General features: G+C 37.9%; 1 protein-coding gene across 2 annotated transcripts in view; it reads right to left on the bottom strand.

The window, feature by feature from the left end:
- Positions 1–19,172, bottom strand: part of LOC121377530 (protein rolling stone-like) — a 34,434-nt gene extending 15,262 nt beyond the window's left edge. The window contains exons 1-4 of one of the 2 annotated variants that reach the window (XM_041505573.1): positions 19,064–19,172; positions 8,759–8,874; positions 2,735–2,966; positions 63–173 (exon numbers count right to left, since the gene is read on the bottom strand). In XM_041505573.1, coding sequence (XP_041361507.1) covers positions 63–173; positions 2,735–2,966; positions 8,759–8,854 — 439 coding nt within the window. In that variant the 5' untranslated portion in view covers positions 8,855–8,874; positions 19,064–19,172. Of the gene's footprint in view, positions 1–62; positions 174–2,734; positions 2,967–8,758; positions 8,875–14,136; positions 14,273–19,063 lie in introns of those variants that run through there. The other variant, XM_041505563.1, reaches the window with a different exon arrangement.
- Between the last annotated feature and the right edge of the window lie 288 nt (positions 19,173–19,460).

Genomic DNA, 19,460 nt, shown 5'->3' with positions numbered 1-19,460 from the left:
TTAAGTATTTCACAATATTGCTTCCCGCACCCTCTATGATACATTGTGGGACATGATCTTACGTGTGTACAACAGCGTCCAGTACATGAGGGATATGGAGAAGGCAGCGGGTCCAGCGATGTTGTGGATAACCCAGTCGGCCTTCAGGTACCAGGGCATCAGGTGGCAGTCTCCTAAACAAAACAGTAATTATCACAAAAATACAATTACTGACAAATATTTGAGCCTGGTTTCCACAAAATCTGTAACACTACTATTCCAAAGCACACCATCAAACCCCAACACTACTCTCAAGTCCTTTACACCCTAACTCTAGCTGTTTGAAGTTAATCCTAAATGCAGACAGACACAGACAGACAGACACACACACACAGACACACACACACACACACACACACACACACACACACACACACATACATACATACATATATATATATATATATATATATACATCAACCGTATATCTTCCATGTCGGACACCGCCAATATCTTTATGAGACAATAGTCGCTAACTGTCTGCCAATGATTAGAGGCGTTGAAACTCTGCATACACACTGTATGAGAACATAGTAACTGTGATTGACTTGTTGATATCTATGGCATCTTACACATTTTAAGGAAAGCCCAACGCGTTTTACATATAAGCCATGCTCTAAACTGCATGAAACCGAGTTATTTTACGTTTACACACACCTCTGTATATTGTGAATGCTAGGGGGTTTATTTTTTCTAAAGCTATTTACATAACACGACAGGGTTCTAGGGCCATGAGAACGCCACGATAGCTTCGTTTTATGTGTATGTCAAGAAAGGAAGCGTGGAACAGGAATTAAACGTAATTATCAGCAAAACACGTAGGTTCTAAAGAATTGAATAGAGTCCAGGACTATTGTTTGTTCTACCCCTTGTTCAAATCAAACGACTCTAATGCATCATAGTCTTTAGCTAAAAAATTTCGTTACCAGCAAGGGAGTTTGAATGTACTTTCCCATGACCTTCGGTAGAGCGCTCTTTTCTCATCAATGTATTTATTCACAATAATGTGACAATATACATATAATACTTATACAACAAAACATTTTACACACATGTAGACACTATTTTTATACACAATAATACATCGTTAGATACATTATTAAAAGAATCAGTGGCTATATATTTAATTACTATGTCCATTTTTATTTTATTTCCTAAAATATGTACGTGCGAAATTGTTGGAATATCAAATTCAGTTTGGGTTATTTATAGACATGTATACGACCAAAAACAATACAGAATACACAGACATCGATGTTCTAAACAAGAAACTATTATTTATATGGCGTCAGACATATGGTTACGGACCACACAGATTTTGAAAGGAAACCTGCTGTCGCCACTACATGGGCTACTCTTCCGATTAGCAGCAAGGGATCTTTTATCTGCGCTTCCCACAGACAGGATAGCACAAACCATGGCCTTTGTTGAACCAGTTATGGATCATTGGTCGGTGCAAGTGGTTTACACCTACCCATTGAGCCTTGCGGAGCCCTCACTCAGGGTTTGGAGTCGGTATCTGGATTAAAAATCCCATGCCTCGACTGGGATCCGAACCCAGTACCTACCAGCCTGTAGACCGATGGCCTACCACGACGCCACCGAGGCCGGTTGAAACACACATAAAATGCGAGAAACCCGCTGCAGCCACGCAATGGGCTACTCTTTCCAATTAGCAACAAACGGTCTTTTACATGCAGCATCCCACAGACAGGATAGTACATACCACGGCCTTTCTTACACGAGTTGTGGGGCAATAGCTCAATGGACCCATCGACGCGGATCGATCATAGAGCGACTGTATTATCACTGGCTACTTTGGAGCGCTTTATGGACTGTACTAAATTCCGTGCATATACTCCACCCCAACTGCCATCTAGCATGCATTGTTTTACATCATTTTACTTGTTGGACAAAAAAAAAAAATGTTTTGTTTAACGACACTACTATAGCACATTGATTAAGTAATCATCGGCTATTGGATGTCGAACATTTGGTAATTCTGACTCGTAGTCAGAGGAAACCCGCTACATTTTTCCAGTAGGAGCAAGGGGTCTTTGATATGTATTTTCCCACAGAAAGGGAAACACATACCACGGCATTTGACCAGTTGTGGTGCACTAGTTGGAACGAGAAAAAACAATGAGTTGAATGGATTCACCGAGGTGGTTCGATCCTGCGATGCAAGCACCTCAAGCGAGAGCTCAACCGACTGAGCTAAATCACGCCACCTTGTTGGACAATGTTTCTTTATTTCTTTTCGAAGCGAGACGTAGCCCAGTTGGTAAAGCGCTCGCTCGATGCGCGGTCGGTGTGGGATCGATCCCCGTCAGTGGGCCCATTGGGCTATTTCTCGTTCCAGCAAGTATACCACGACTGGTATATCAAAGGCCGTGGTATGTACTACCCTGTCTGTGGGATGGTGCATATAAAAGATCCCTTGCTGCTAATCGAAAAGCGTAGCCCATGAAATAGCGACAGCGGGTTTCCTCTCTCAATATCTGTGTGGTCCTTAACCATATGTCTGACGTCGTTGAGTGCGTCGTTAAATAAAACATTTCTTTTTATATCCAATTAAGGTTCAAGCACGCTGTCCTGGGCAAACACCTCAGCTATCCGGGCTGTCTGTCCAGGACAGTGAGTTAGCCTTATGTCCGATGGCTTAACGACGACAGCACCGAGGCCGGTTTAATACCTGTGAGCACGTCCTTGCGATTGCACTGTGTGTGGAAAGTCACGGCTAGATCCCAGACCGCGCTGACCAGCAGGACGACCAGACTCCAGTTGGTGAGGAAGATCGGCCACTTCCAACGGTTAGCCGCACTCGTGGCGAAATACTGCGACAGGTGCAGACTGACCCCCACCAGAGTCGCACACACGCACACGCCAAACAACCGCCATGCCGCATACAGGCGAGGTTTGCCACACTGCAAGACAAAAGTTAGATTTATTTAACGACACCACTAGGGCACAATTGGTAATTAATCATAGGCTACTGGATAGCAAATATTTAAAGGGACATTCCCGAGTTTGCTGCATTGCAAGATGTTTCCGAAAAATAAAATATTTCTATGATTAAACTTACGTATTAAATATATTTTCTTGTTTAGAATAACAGTGTTTGTATATTCAATGTGTTTCTGGTCGTCTTAATATTTGTAAGAAGCCCAAATTGGATTTTGTCTTCAAATAATTTCGTACGTACGAAAAAATATATTTTAGGAAATAAAATGAAATTTAACCTAGGAAAAATATTAGAACGACCAGAAACATGTTTAATATATAGCCACTAAAATTTTATGTAGAAAATATGTAATTACAATCGTTAAAAAGTCTCTGTTAGTCAATAACATCTTAAACACTGTAGCAAACTCAGGAATGTCCCTTTAATAATTTTGATATTTATTGTGTTCATGGTAAGCCCGCTATATTTTTTATTAATAGAAAGGAATCTTTTATATTTACTTTTCCATGGGACAAAATCCTTTTTTTTTCGAAAATGTAAAAGGTTTGCCAACCTAAAAAGATATGTACATATATCTAGGATCTCAACCTAGGTGGACAACCTTGCCAACAAGCTACTGGTAACGTGTAGGTCGCTGTTAAATATGATGCCGCTCTAAGAAATTCACGCAGTGTTTTCCACTTGCCCAGTAGACGGTCTCTGATTTGATATCTTTTTGGAAAGATTTCACATTATATTTGAGGTTGATTCCAAACGGATTTCTGCCAAGGAATCCGATGGTGCTAACCGACTTTGATAAAGTGTATCCAACATGACTCCTCAGACCCCCCCCCCCCCCCCCCCCACCGACTTTTTACTGGGAGGGGGCTCAATACGAAAACTTATATATGTAAATGTTGTTCGATTTGGATACTTTTGCATCGATTTATATGACTTCAAGGATGGCCAATTCAATCGAATAATTTGTTTTGTCCAAGATGACCGCCATTATACTCAACATTCAGAATGTTTTTATCTTGTATACAGTATTTATTGCCACAGCTTTGTAGAAGACTGATAGTCAAATAAAAAAATTACCTAAAATGGCCGTTATCAGATATGGCATCTAATATACAGACTTGGTAAATCAAGTTCACAAACAAACAATACATAGAAACTTGTCAAAAGTATACGTTTATACTTAGAATTTTATCGGAAAATAGTTGATGATGAACATAATGTATGTGGAAGTTTATCGATATAGTAGTTGTTTTATAAATTATAATAATGATTTTTTTTTTGTGGGGTTTCGCTTTTGTTTTCTTTGGGAAAACTGATCGACTGTTCAATTAATAAATTATGAATTTTTAAATTGTTTACCGTTACCTTTTTTTTTTTGCACATTTGATATGGCAACTGAAGGGGGAAATGTAAACCGGGGTATAAGCTACCACAAGCAGTTGTTTAAAGCACTCATAAGATCAACTTTAGATAGATTGCATAGACTACATTCACATGCGTAGACCCTCATCCTGATAATATACACACTTATTGTCACCATGTCAGCAGACTAGGATAGTTCAGCAATATGGGAAGTAAGATGTTTCTATAGAAATTGCCGTTTTAAGTCTGGTATCAGATACACTTGAAAAAGTAGTAAACAATTAAACACTAAAGTAGACACCTGTCACACCCATAGGAATGGCCAAATAGATTACTGAAATGTGGATTTCCTAAATATGGCCCACTTCCAACGTACAGAAAACAGTTTTCCAGTTCCTACTATGCTGTTTTGTTTTTAATCGCCAAAACTTTGACAGAAACATGCGTTATATCTCGGAAGAGATGAGAAATATTCAAAATCTCATAATCGCTGCTGTTTATTAGTCTCTTGAATAAAAGGTTTTAATGGATCCCTGCGTGGTGAAAAACACACCAAAATACCACTGGATCAGATTATGGAAGTACAGATTCTCCAAGAAGACAGGTGGTCTGTCTTGTGCTATTGAGCGATGGGTGTACATAAAGCATTATTTCTCAACTCAATAAATGCACAATGGCAACTGGATACTGAACTTGGTCCAGTAGATGCCACAAATACAGTAATCATGTTACGAAATAACAAATCACATTTTACAAATTGACAGAAAACAAACCAAAGACAAAGGGATAATTGTTTGTTGCAATTCGTGCTGATTTTGATGAGAAAAAACACTTGATGGGATCTATTTAATATAGCGTGGCTGATCACAAACCAAAAGCCACATGTATTTACAATGAGAGGTGTCAGCAGTACATCGTCAAAGTGTTTGTTAAGAAACAATATCCAGCTTCTTTCCTCACAAACACCAACATTGATCCACCCAGGGAAGTGCAATGCAGTAGTGTAGATGCTATGCAAGTTGTAAGCATAATTCCCATCAATGATCTTGCCCCTCCAACTTTCAAATCCTGGGTACACATGATTGTAAAATACTTTATGTTATTGCCAAATACTACTCTTCATCTTGTTTGTGATGGTTATCGCTCAGAACGGGTACCGCTGTACTTGTCCAAAGAATGGCCAGAAAAAGGTAGAAAACACAGAATCTTTTTATCTCGATCAAATATTACTAAAGCTGTGGGAATGGGATGACTTTTGTTTACAAATGATACTAACAAACAACCGAAAAGAAGACAAAACGTCTTCGTGACTACTTGTTTTCTGGTCTTTTACGCATCGACAGTACATCTGTATCACAAAAGTTACCTAGCATACATAACTGCCCACCCAGTATTGGAGCAAAACCTCAAATTCGAGCAAAAATTATAGAGATATTAGGACAAAATGTGCTAACCTGAGACCTTTTACCACGTATTTCCACTATTCTATCCTCAAAATTAGTTGTAATACATGTAAAAATGCGTAGTGATTCGTTTGCAACCTTTTGTAGCTGTTTGGTAATACTGCTAATAATATATGAATATATGTTGTTATCCAGATTCGGGCATTTTCTTATACTGATGTGTACACACAGGTACTCGTGCTACTTATTGCTATCAAATGCAAGGACCATCAACATTGAAAAGAGGGATAATCTACCACAATGTCAAGGCAGTCGGGGGTACACCTTGCGAGTGTCTACCAGCTTTCCATGTGGCAATTGAGGGCGACTATACTCATCCATTATTTGGGTTTTCCCAAGTTTCAGATTTCCATTACAAGTTGCGGTGAACATGTATACATGCGGATATGATGATATGGTATACAACTGGCCCAAACGGAAAAAGGAAATGCCTGGGGAAAGTCGGTACATCATGATATTCCCTGACAAAAGGAGAAAGGTGCGATTCAAACTTAAGAAGCACATGCCTAGAATACCAAGTTGGCCAACATCACTGACCTACTAGACATGACATACTAGTTGAGCTAAGACGATAATGATTCCTATTTGATACCAATGACATCTCGAAATCGGAAGACAATGCTCAGTCCAGTGATGAAAGTAGATGACATTTATGTTTTCAACACTGTTCCCTATTATCACATTATTCCTAGTATTCTGTATACATCACCCATCTGAGAGTGATTCGTAACTGCCAAAATGCCCTTTAGACTGAGGTACTTGTTTGAATCATGGAATCAATTTTGTCGTTGAGATTTAGGTAACATTTTACTATATATGATCCATACTGTTAGTCTATAGTCCTTACCACAGGGAAAGCCATTTTCTTACTATGGTATTTACTACAAGTTATTTATTTCTGGGTCGATTGTTTTCTAAATTAACACAAAAATTGTGTTTTTTGTTACTTCCAAAACACTTCTACTTTTCTTCTTACGTCAAATCAAACTGAAATTACTGACAAAACCCCAACAACAACAATGTCCATGGGGGCTGAGAAGGACTATAGGTGGTCATTTTAGTTTTGTAGTACCCATTTTAGTAATTGTTTATGTGTTTTCAGGTAACTGCAACAATACTGGCAATTACTATATAAGGTAATGATATTAACGAGATTTGAAATGGATTTGGTGAAACCATTGGAACATTTCATCTTTTTCGAGGCCATTTTGAATGTTGAGTATAATGGCGGCCATCTTGGATTTTTAAAATGATTTGATTGAATTAGCCATCCTTGAATTGATATAAATCGAAGCAAAAAGTATTCAAATCGAACAACATTTACATATATAAGTAAGTTTTCACGCTGACCCCCGCCCCCCAGCATTGGGGGATCCGAGAGGTCATGTTGGACGCATTTTATATAATGATCCAAAGATTATCGGATTCCTTGGACAAAATCCATTTGGAATCAACCTCAAACATAAAGTAAACACTTTTCAAAAAGATATCAAATCAGAGACCGTCTAGTGGGCAAGTGGAAAACACTGCGTGAATTTCTTAGAGCGGCATCATATTTAACAGCGGCATCATATTTAACAGCGACCTACACGTTACCAGTAGCTTGTTGGCAAGGTTGTCCACCTAGGTTGAGATCCTAGATAGATGTACATATCATTTTAGGTTGGCAAACCTTTTACAGCACGCCGGGTCCATTTTTCTATTTTGCCCCTATGTAAACCAACAGACCCACCCATCGACCCATCCGTACATATATCTATGTGTACAACTCTTATATTTTGGGGGTTTTCTCTTTCTGTCTGGGTCTGCATGTCTGACTGTGTATAATGTCTGCATGTCTGACTGTGTATAATGTCTGCATGTCTGACTGTGTATAATGTCTGCCTGTGTATAATGTCTGCATGTCTGACTGTGTATAATGTCTGCATGTCTGACTGTGTATAATGTCTGCATGTCTGACTGTGTATAATGTCTGCCTGTGTATAATGTCTGCATGTCTGACTGTGTATAATGTCTGCATGTCTGACTGTGTATAATGTCTGCATGTCTGACTGTGTATAATGTCTGCATGTCTGACTGTGTATAATGTCTGCATGTCTGACTGTGTATAATGTCTGACTGTGTATAATGTCTGCATGTCTGACTGTGTATAATGTCTGCATGTCTGACTGTGTATAATGTCTGCATGTCTGACTGTGTATAATGTCTGACTGTGTATAATGCCTGCATGTCTGACTGTGTATAATGTCTGCCTGTATATAATGTCTGCATGTCTGCCTGTGTATAATGTCTGCATGTCTGACTGTGTATAATGTCTGCATGTCTGACTGTGTATAATGTCTGCCTGTGTATAATGTCTGCATGTCTGACTGTGTATAATGTCTGCATGTCTGACTGTGTATAATGTCTGCATGTCTGACCGTGTATAATGTCTGCATGTCTGACTGTGTATAATGTCTGCATGTCTGACTGTGTATAATGTCTGCATGTCTGACTGTGTATAATGTCTGCCTGTGTATAATGTCTGCATGTCTGCCTGTGTATAATGTCTGCATGTCTGACTGTGTATAATGTCTGCATGTCTGACTGTGTATAATGTCTGCATGTCTGACTGTGTATAATGTCTGCATGTCTGACTGTGTATAATGTCTGCCTGTGTATAATGTCTGCATGTCTGACTGTGTATAATGTCTGCATGTCTGACTGTGTATAATGTCTGCATGTCTGACCGTGTATAATGTCTGCATGTCTGACTGTGTATAATGTCTGCATGTCTGACTGTGTATAATGTCTGCCTGTGTATAATGTCTGCATGTCTGACTGTGTATAATGTCTGCATGTCTGACTGTGTATAATGTCTGCATGTCTGACTGTGTATTATGTCTGCATGTATACACAATCCATGATTTCATAACAAAAATAAACCTACCTGAAACTGAATAAAGGTGAGGGGATTCTTGTGATTCAGAAGAAAGTTCCTTGGAGAGAATTCTTCCTTCAGACAACCTTCACAGCTTCGACCCATTCTCAGTTCATCCTGGTATCCTGCGTCCAGTGGAAGAAAGGAATAGTTCGTTAACGACGCCTCAGCACAATATTAAACTGCGGTTTTTTGATGTCAAACATATGCTTATTGCGACACTTAATCCAGGGGCGGGACGTAGCCCAGTGGTGTGGGATCGATCTCTGTCGGTGGGGTCATTGGGTTATTTCTCGTTCCAGTCAGTGCACTGGTATATCAAAGGGCTGTATGTGGGGTGGTGCATATAAAAGATCCCGTGCTGCTAATGGAAAAATGTAGTGGGTTTCCTTTCTTATACTATATGTCAAAATTACCAAATGTTTGACATCCAATAGCCGATGATTAATAAATTAATGTGCTCTAGTGGTGTCGTTAAACAAAATCTTAAACAACTATGGTAACAGCGCTCCTTTCGCTGGTAGCTTGAACAGAAACTAGTTGTTAATGGGGAACGTTTTATACTCTCCCTTTCCATAAAGTAAAGATATCGCTAGCATGGTTTCAATATAAAATTTTGAGAATCGTGGCGACTAACAAATTCTTACATATGACTTATTATACTGATTCTAATGATTGTAGCTTTTGTAGCAATTATCAAAAAACACTACTACATTTATTTGTTAAGTGTGAAAAAGTTCATAATTTATGGAAAGAAGTAAAATCATGGATTCTATGTAAAACAGGAAACGAAATCAATTTCAGCAAAGACATTGTCATATTTGGTAAAACTAATAACAAAACCAGTAGCTTCATAAATTGGTTAACTATAAACATCAAGTATTATATCTACAGTATGAAAATACAGTATGAAAATACAGGAAAAAACCTAAATATAAATAGCGTTAAAATATGTTAAAAACTAAATTTGATATCGAAAAATATATTCTTTTTAAAATTGTAGCTATGAAACATTCCATAAAAAAAATGGATTCCTTGGCTTGACCTTTTTATTGAATGAAACTTAACAATACCACTTTTTACCAACAGGAAAAAAAAGCAAAAATTTAGCTTGTCTGGAAATAGGTTTTGTCCAAAGTAAACCTTATTAAAAAAACATTTTCACAATATTGTCTTCTTTCAATGTTTTTTTTCTTCTCTTCCATATACAACATGTTTCTTACCCTTCCAAGAACTATTTTTTTCCTATCTTCTTTTACTATTCGTTTTGATTTTAAGTTAAATTACATCTTATACATTATCCCTATACGTGTGAAATAATAACATCTCACTAACCACTCGCCTGCAACTTATGGCGAGAGTGATCTATCACTCGCCTGGCATTTTCTAACGTCAAGGACTGCTCTCTTGAAGACAGGAAACATGATGGAGTCACATAAGCTACCCCTACCAATAAGGCAGCAAGGGATTTTTATATGCGCTATTTCCGGTGTACAGGATAGTAAATACCACGGCTTTTAAATTTACGTCATGGGAAACATACGGAGTGGGTCAGAAAACTCGATCCTGCAACCCATCGCATCTCAGGTTGGCGCTCTAACACAGCTACATGTACATCCCGATCATACGTGAATAGACTAGATTAGACTAGATTAGATTAGACTAGAATAGAATAGAATGATGTTTAACGACACCCCAGCATGAAAAATGCATCGGCTATTGGGTGTCAAACTATGGTAGCTCATATGTGAATTCACCAAATTAATTTTGTCGATTTAAAAAAAAAAAAAAAAATCGTATTCAGTACCGTTAGTCCTCTCCCCCTCCCATGAGATATTGTCTTGATCCGCCCCTGAAAACCTAACGCTATTCAAAACGCATTGGTGCATTTAGTGACATAAACTTCGTTATAGTAATACCATAAATCCAAAGTCCATTGGAAATGTATTCAGTGAATTGTGTCAACGATGACATAACGAATATTGTGAAGTGTTTATATCTGCTGACGTCTGGCTTCGTTGTACTGCATGAGTAATGGAAACTTACTTTAAAAATGAACAAAAATTAAAGGCTGTAATAATTTAATAATTTTTGTTTAAAAAAGAAGAAAAAAAAGAAGTAAAAAAAAGAACAAAACTTACCTTTATAATAAATTTTAAAATAATTTTATTAAGTTTGTTTTGTTTAACGACACCACCAGAGCACATTGATGTAAAACATTTGGTAATTTTGACATATAGTCAGAGAGGAAACCCGCTACATTTTTCATTTAGTAAGGAAAGGAAATGTTTTATTTAACGACGCACTCAACATATTTTATTTATGGTTATATGGCGTCAGACACACAGACATCCAGAGAGGAAACCCGCTGTCGCCACTTCATGGGCTACTCTTTTCGATTAGCAGCAAGGGATCTTTTATATGCACCATTCCACAGACAGGATAGTACATACCACGGCCTTTGTTATACTAGTTGTAGAGCACGGGCTGGAACGAGAAATAGCCCAATGGGTCCACCAACGGGGATCGATCCTAGACCGACCGCGCATCGAGCGAACGCTTTCCAACTGGGCTGTAATAGTTATAAAGGTTTTTTTTTAAATATACCGACTGCAGCCGTATACAACTTCACTGCACAAAATGCTTAAAGGGACATTTCTGAGTTTGCTGCATTGTAAAATGTTTCCAACTAATAAACTATTTCTACGATTAATCTTACATATTAATTATATTAATTTGTTTAGAACATCAGTGTTTGTATATTCAATGTGTCCCAAACTTCAAATAATTTCGTACGTACGAAAAAAAAAAAACATATTTCAGGAAATAAAATGAAATTTAACCTAGTACAAATATTAGAACGATAAGAAACACGTTTAATATACAGCCACTAATATGTTATGCAGAAAAATATATTTGATATGTAATTACAATCGATAAATTATCTCTGTTAGTCGATAACATCTTTAAAATTGCAGCAAACTCGGGAATGTCCCTTTAACGCAATGTAAATGAATGAATCAATGTTTAACGAATGAATGAATGAACAGTTTAATAATAATCAAGGTAAGTAACTTTTAAAAACTTGGCATAGAAATTAAAGCGGCAGTATCCGGAATATTTTTATTATTTAAGCATATAGAACAGAAAATCAAATTACGTTTGGTGCATATAATATTATGACGCCGCACTCCGCATTAGTTTCACTACGGTGGCTTATCCAGGTCAAAAACAAAGCCAGTATTTCGAAAGTGGGACACTTTTGCCGGGCTCCTACCGATCTCGGTTTTCATTGACTTATCACAAGTGTGGAATTCCCCAACAAGAGATCAGGTGAGATTTCGCAATTTTTGAACAAACTGAACTGTCTTGATTGAGGGGTCGTCTCATATCTCCAAAACATATTTATATCCATAGAGGTATAGTACAACGCCTTTCCAGAGGTCGGTGGGTGGGGGATTTGCCTCTAAATTTTGACAGTGGCCAGCTGTTGGCATACGCGTTACACGTAAGGGGGTATTACTAATTACGTAACGCTCTAGGGGTAGAAGAAGAGGGTACTGTGTTCGATTTACGTAACATTTTTCAAGACTGTATGTTATTTTTATTCATTACTTAGACCTAAAAAGGTGGGTGTTTTTGTTAATGCGCGGTCAGTCTAGGATCGGCGGGTATATAAAAGACCATGGTATGTGATATCCTGTCTGTGGGATGGTACATATAAACGATCCGTTGCTAAAAAAATAAAAAATGTAGCGGGTTTCCAAGGCACGTGTGCAGGGATTTCAGCGGGGTTGGGGTTATAAACTGTGTTGAGTGAAGTTTATATGGGGCCATGGTCCCCCAGAAAATACATTTCCATGTTTTTTAAGCTTGGGCAAGTAAGGGTTTCGACCTCCAATACCCTTCCCCATGCACATGCACCCGATTCCTCTCTAAGATTATATGTCAAAATTACCAAATGTTAGACATCCAACAGCAGATGGAAGGATAGTATATGTTTTATTTAACGACGCACTCAACACATTTTATTTACGGTTGTATGGGGTCGGATGTATAATTAAATCAATATGCTTTATCTTTGATGTCGTTAAACCCCCCCCCCCCCCTCCCCCAACTTTACCCTTTCCAAACGAAAGAATATTTATTTGAATTTGTCGATTTTAACACGTAAAATTAAGAAGTGAAAACGTTCATTGTCTACTTTAGTATATTTTATTTAAAAAATATATACATAATTAATGTGTTACTAATATACAAACTAAACTTTGAAAGTTCTACTAACACTATAAAATATTCATTCTGAAATAGGATTGTGGATAATACGTTGTCACGATCAAACCGATTTTAACTAAAGACTAGTACCGTATCCTCAACCGAACGTTCTTCGTACAGCGCAAGATTTCTCTTTTAATTTTTTGAGACGAACCCTACAATTTGAAATCGGCAAACGCACGTGTTAACTGAAACTGACAACAGGCTGTCGTTTGTGCTTTGCCGAGCTATGGCGGCAGAGGCGACGAATCAAGCGTATACGTTTGACGATATCCGTTCATAACGAACACACACGAGTTTTGTAAAAGTGCATTTGAGCTTGTATTTCATATTTGTACATGATGTTATAATATGGTAACCAGAGAATGTAACTTTAACCTTTTAAAAAAACTTCAACATTAATTATGGGTGGAATATAAAAGATTCCAAAACATTTCAGTTGCAAAATATATCATTTCTCGTCGTCATCAGATGATAACTCGACCAAGATGTGACGTACAGTCAGCGTACACGGACAATGTTCACGACACCCCTGGGTGTCAAACAAAGTTTATAAACGAATTGATGATTTGACGTAATGTGTATTTTGAAAAACCCCCACCCCAAAACAACAACCAACAACGTTATGAAGCAGACATGTTCAGTTTATCGTAAATTATCATAGGCATAAATTACATGGTAAATGACAAAACACCTGTTTCAGTCAATGACAATGCAATTCATCGATAATAATAATCAATCTATCATCATTAGGACTGTGCACACGTGTAGTAATATTGGAAAATATCTTGAAACGGCATTATGCATACGTCTCAACATATTTAATTGTCCATCCTTCATATACACCACTTGTCAAATGTTATTAAACTATATATGAAAGGTATGCCTATGAGACGAAAGCCTTTAAAACTTAAACCTATTCTAGGTAGACCCAAAAAACAACACCCCTCCCCCGAAAACCCCCAACAAAAACAAACAAAATCACATTTTAAGAGTTAAAAGGGCTTCTTTTTTTTGTATTTGTCTGGAGGTGCAACTGTATCTCAGTTATATATGTATTCACTTAACAATCACTTAGGAGAATTCCTGTCCATCAAAATGAACCTACTTACCGTGTTGGTGTTCTGATCTTAGCATATCATGAAAGCGAATCTATTAGAAGAAACGCACAGATGAAATGGTTTATTAGTCAGAGGAAAGATATAAGTGTAGCTTCCTGGGTTAAACTATCAACAATTGAATGCTCTATTTATACTCAATTTTACTCACATTCCGTACTGAGCACTGTATACACACTGCCGTCAGCACACTCGGACACACTCGAACACACTGCTTTGCTCGTGCGAACTGTTTAGCCTGTCACGTGACGCACGCAGTCTTAGAAAATATGCAAACGTCATGTTTACCTTCCGAGTAGGTCCAAAGACAGGAGCTAACACTGGGACATGTATATGCTAGTACACAGCGATATTGGAAATCAATAAACAACAAAACAAAACAAACATCTGACTGGCTCAGGGACAGGACGTAGCTTGATGCGCGGTCGGTTTGGGATCGATCCCTGTCGGTGGGCCCATTCGGCTGTTTCTTGTTCCAGCCAGTGCACCACGACTGGTATACCAAAGACCGTGGAACGTGCTATCCTGTCTGTGGGATGGTGCATATAAAAGATACCTTGCTGCATTAGGAAACATAACGGGTTTACTCTGTATATAAGACTGATTTCACAAATAACATAAGCGTACGACCTGCTATTTTTGTAGGTGAGGGGGATGTCAAGGCGGAGCAGGGTAAGGGAGCTGGGGGGAGCTATTGTCCTTCCCCTCAATAATTCTGAATAAAAAATATCATTGGTAGTAAATCTTAAGGCAGATATATGAATTTTACTTCAGGATATCTAGTTTTCAAAATTGTACTTGGAAGCATACCCCTGTAACTCACGGGAACAGCCGCAAGTAGACGTTTGACCCGCAAAAGAAAAAGAAAAACGAATTTTTAAAAAATCGTTTTTATTTAAGTTTCCCATTTGTTACTAGAGACAAAGGGCAATATTTTCAATATTTTATGAATCGGTCAACTTTTTGACAGGTTCTAAAGGTTCAAGCACGTCTGTTTTGGACACATTACCCGAGTTTCAACAAAATAACCTGCCACTCCCAATTGTTTTAGGCTACGTATATTGTTTTGTTTTTATTTCCTTTTGTTTGGGCTTTTTATGTTTTGTTTTTTAAAACAATTCCAATTGGTAAATACTCTTTTGTTTGTAAATGTTTGGATTGGTCCAACTAATATCACGTGACTTAAACCCGAACGTTCATAAATCCATAAACCTTGATTTTACTCTTCTTTCGAAATGCTGAGAGAGAGAGAGAGAGAGAGAGAGAGAGAGAGAGAGAGAGAGAGAGAGAGAGAGAGAGAGAGAGAGAGAGAGAGAGAGAGAGAGAGAGAGAGATCTTTAACTGTTTTCTCTATTTCCAGTTAATAAAATAATGTTGAATTAATGAATGAGATTGCTGCAATTTGTAAGATGTTATCGACTAACAGAGACTTTTTATATAAACAATTGTAATTACATGTCAAATATAATTTTCTCCATAAAATATTAGTGGCTGTATATTAAACGTGTTTTTGATCGTTCTAATATTTGTACTAGGTTAAATTTTATTTCTTTTCCTAAAATATTGTTTTTTCGTACGTACGAAATTATTTGAAGACAAAATCCAGTTTGGGCTTCTTGCAAATATTAAGATGACCAGAAACACATTGAATACACAGACACTGATATTCTAAACAAGAAAATATATTTAATATGTAGGTTTAATCGGAGAAATATTTTATTAGTCGGAAACATCTTACAATGCAGCAAACTCAGAATGTCCCTTTAATGCTATCTGCATTGTGTCTTATTATGTAGTTGGTAAATGACACTTCGACGTACATTGTACTTACGTACATTCAGACATATTATCACAATCATTGCCCTAGCTGTGGCTTTACACTCATTGACAATTTTGATTGGATTATACTAACTTATAAAGCAATTAGAGCTTTCTACGTCATACATATGAAGAAAAGTCAAACAGTTCGTACAGCTAGGCATTAGAAGCAACAACAGACCAAATGTTTCTGCATTACATTTCAATATAAACACCATCGATCTCAATGCATTTGGCCAATTTATCCTTCAAGCTGCTGATTCCAGCAAAACACCTAGGTATTAATTAAATACGGATTTCACACCCAGTACCTACCAAACATAAGACTCATAGCTTAACCACTAACCTACAGAGGCGGGTAGGTTGGCACGTCTCATCAATGTTTGACTACTGACTTATATGTGTGGCTTAGAGAGGCAGGATCTAATCCGAAGTGTTTGGGTCGAAGGATCGAGTCCTCTCGATGGACCCGTTTTCTGACTGGGTTTCCCCCGTCCCAACCCGTGCTCCAATTAAACCAAACGTTTCTGCATTACATTTCAATATAAACACCCTTGATCTTAATGCATTTGGCCTATTTATCCTCAAGCTGCTGATTCCAACAAAACAGAACTATTCTGGATGGCCCGCCAGCCACCCTTTGTTGCAGCCTTCATCGTGTTCATATCTGGTACCACAAAGAAAGGTTTTCAAATTTCAAATAAATAGTAACCACTCGGGCAAGTCTGGACTTGAGAGAGTGGGTTTTTAACCTGCCCAAACCACTCGGGCAAGTCTGGACTTGAGAGAGTGGGTTTTTAACCTGCCCAAACCACTCGTACGGATAACAGCTTGAGTAATCCATGACAATGTTTTAATAAGCGATTTTAGCACTAAGCTCACTTTAAGTGCATAAGGGGATCTTAGCGATAAAATCACTTCGTAAAACAAGGCCTAGGACTTGTGCATTGGATCATTGTCATGGGACAGCAGAACATCAGCTATCAACATCCCTAGTCTGTTCTGTGATTTCCTTTCAGCGTAATAGGCACTACCACTGATTTTGTAGGCATTTAGTCAACCATTAGAATTACTTTGGCATCCCAGAAAACAGCTGCCAAAACCTTACCTGTTGATAACAGATGATCAGACCTTGACTTGACTTGAGTTTTATGTGCACGTTCAGAACAAGCTGTCATGGACGTAAGTGTTAACTTACGTCGACTCTTTCGTCCATGATAGGTGTGTGTATTGGGGGGGGGGGGGGGGGGGGGGGGGGGGGGGGCGCCGACACTGGCAACTGCAAGGGAGCAGAGACAGCCCAGGGTCTTCCAGACCTTGGGTCGTCTTCAAGGCGTTCTCAATTCAGCGATCCCTGTCGGTGGGCCCATTGGGCTTTTGTTTCTCTTCCCAGCCAGTGCACCACAACTGGTATATCAAAGGCCATAGTATGTGTTATCCTGTCTGTGGGATGGTGCATGGACAAATGTAGCAGGTTTCCTCTTGAAAATATATGTCAAAATTACCAAACGTTTGACATCCAATAAATTAATGTGCTCTAGTGGTGTCGTTAAACAAAACAACCTTTTTTGGTCAATTCAGTAAACTATTTCGCAATTTTTGAATATAGGCAGATCCGTAACCATATACACCAACTATACGCTTCTGAATTTCAGTAGTTCCAGTCTGGTCAAATGTATGGTTTCAAAAGGGTAGGTTATCGTCGAACAATATTGTGTAAATATGCAAACAGCAAGATACGACCAAATTAAGGTATCCGGTTCTACGAACCTTTTGACCGGCCCTCGTATGCGAAAAGATCGTTTACAGGTGGACTGAATACATGTAAATATACAGTTCATACCAAACCACAATATACATGGTTTTCAAGATAAAATAACAAAACCTATTAACAATTTTCGAATTTGGTCAGGATGTCTTTAGCCAAGTGCTAGTTTCAGTTAGCCGAACCAAACAAGGTACATACAAAATAAACAGATATATCTATAAACTGCACACACTTTTTTAAATTAGTTTCTTCCGGGCTGAAACCTCTGATTATTTGCTATCACTATGGATGTTGTTCGTTAATTAAAAATACAAAATAGGCGTACATCCAGGTGTCAAAATAGTCCTTGAAATATACCTTTATATCAGACGTCCTGTTGAACGTTTCATTTATCCACTGGATAACATTTTTAAAAGTTATGGTTATTTAATACACCATGCGAACAACTACTGTAAATAAGAGATCAATAATATTAACAGCTTGTTGATTTCCTTATGTTAATATGGATATTTTATTTGCATTGATGTTACTTGGAAATGAGTGATTTTCGTGTCAAAGTTTATTTACAGAAACAATAGATTCAACTATGTTCTCAGCACCCCGATAACTCACCCCACTATCGACTGATTTTTATTTATCCTATTATAGGCATGGTATAGCTGATATATATATATATATATATATAGATAGATAGATAGATTTGTAAAACATTCTATAAATAACAGAATTGTTACAGTATAATCCAATTATTATATTACACTGAAATGTATTGCCGAAAAGGTCTATTACAAAAATATCAAATAAAATGGGTAAAAAAACAACATGTGAAAAGCAAAATACAACTATACCCATAAGTACCGAAGGAAAGGTAGAGGACTGCCACTCAACGTGTATGCAAATTATACCGACTAAGCGCGAATATATGTATGAAAACTATTGAAAGAAAAAACCGTTAAAAAGTTGTCTAACCCCTCTACCATACCATTTAATCACCACTTGTGTAAGAATCTAGATAAACGATATAATAAAATTATTGTTTTGGAATTATTACAGTGCACGACGCACATACCTCAAGTTTTCCACTGTTCACGCCTTTTGTCTTTCTGGTTAAAATTATTTTTTGTTTTCCTCAAACAATCTCAGTGAGAACATGAAAAAGTACACTAACTATATTATTAGCACCGACACATACACAAGAAATAGTGCAGGTGATTTGGAATATCTGTGACAAATCTTATAATCTTCCCAAGCTATAATCCCTTCACACTGTAACCCTAATAAAAGTACTGTTGGTAATCTACGTCATTAATAATAAACGGGGTAAACGTCACTTACCCCAAACGCCGATTCTAAATGAGCGATTCTAATTACGGATATATTGGCCACAACGTCAGGATATCACACGGGTCTGTTGTGGGTTGCAATATCGTTACACACCACTGACCAGCCCTGACGAGTCATGCTCGACAAGTGTTTACAAATTAAGCCTTATATTTCTCCGTATTGACAAAGGCTACTGGACTAGAGTTGTGAAATGACCCAGTTCGTTTCTTCGTATCCTCTTACATGCATGGGCGACTAGTAACATAGAAACCATCGACATAGCCGACGTGACGTACCTGTTTAATATTTATTTACCGGCCTCGGTGGCGTCGTGGTTAGGCCATCGGTCTACAGGCTGGTAGGTAATGGGTTCGGATCCCAGTTGAGGCATGTGATTTTTAATCCAGAT

Source organism: Gigantopelta aegis, chromosome 2, assembly GCF_016097555.1.
Source record: "Gigantopelta aegis isolate Gae_Host chromosome 2, Gae_host_genome, whole genome shotgun sequence".
In the NCBI taxonomy this organism is placed as follows: Eukaryota; Metazoa; Mollusca; class Gastropoda; order Neomphalida; family Peltospiridae; genus Gigantopelta; species Gigantopelta aegis.
This window is presented reverse-complemented; position numbering and strand designations above follow the sequence as displayed.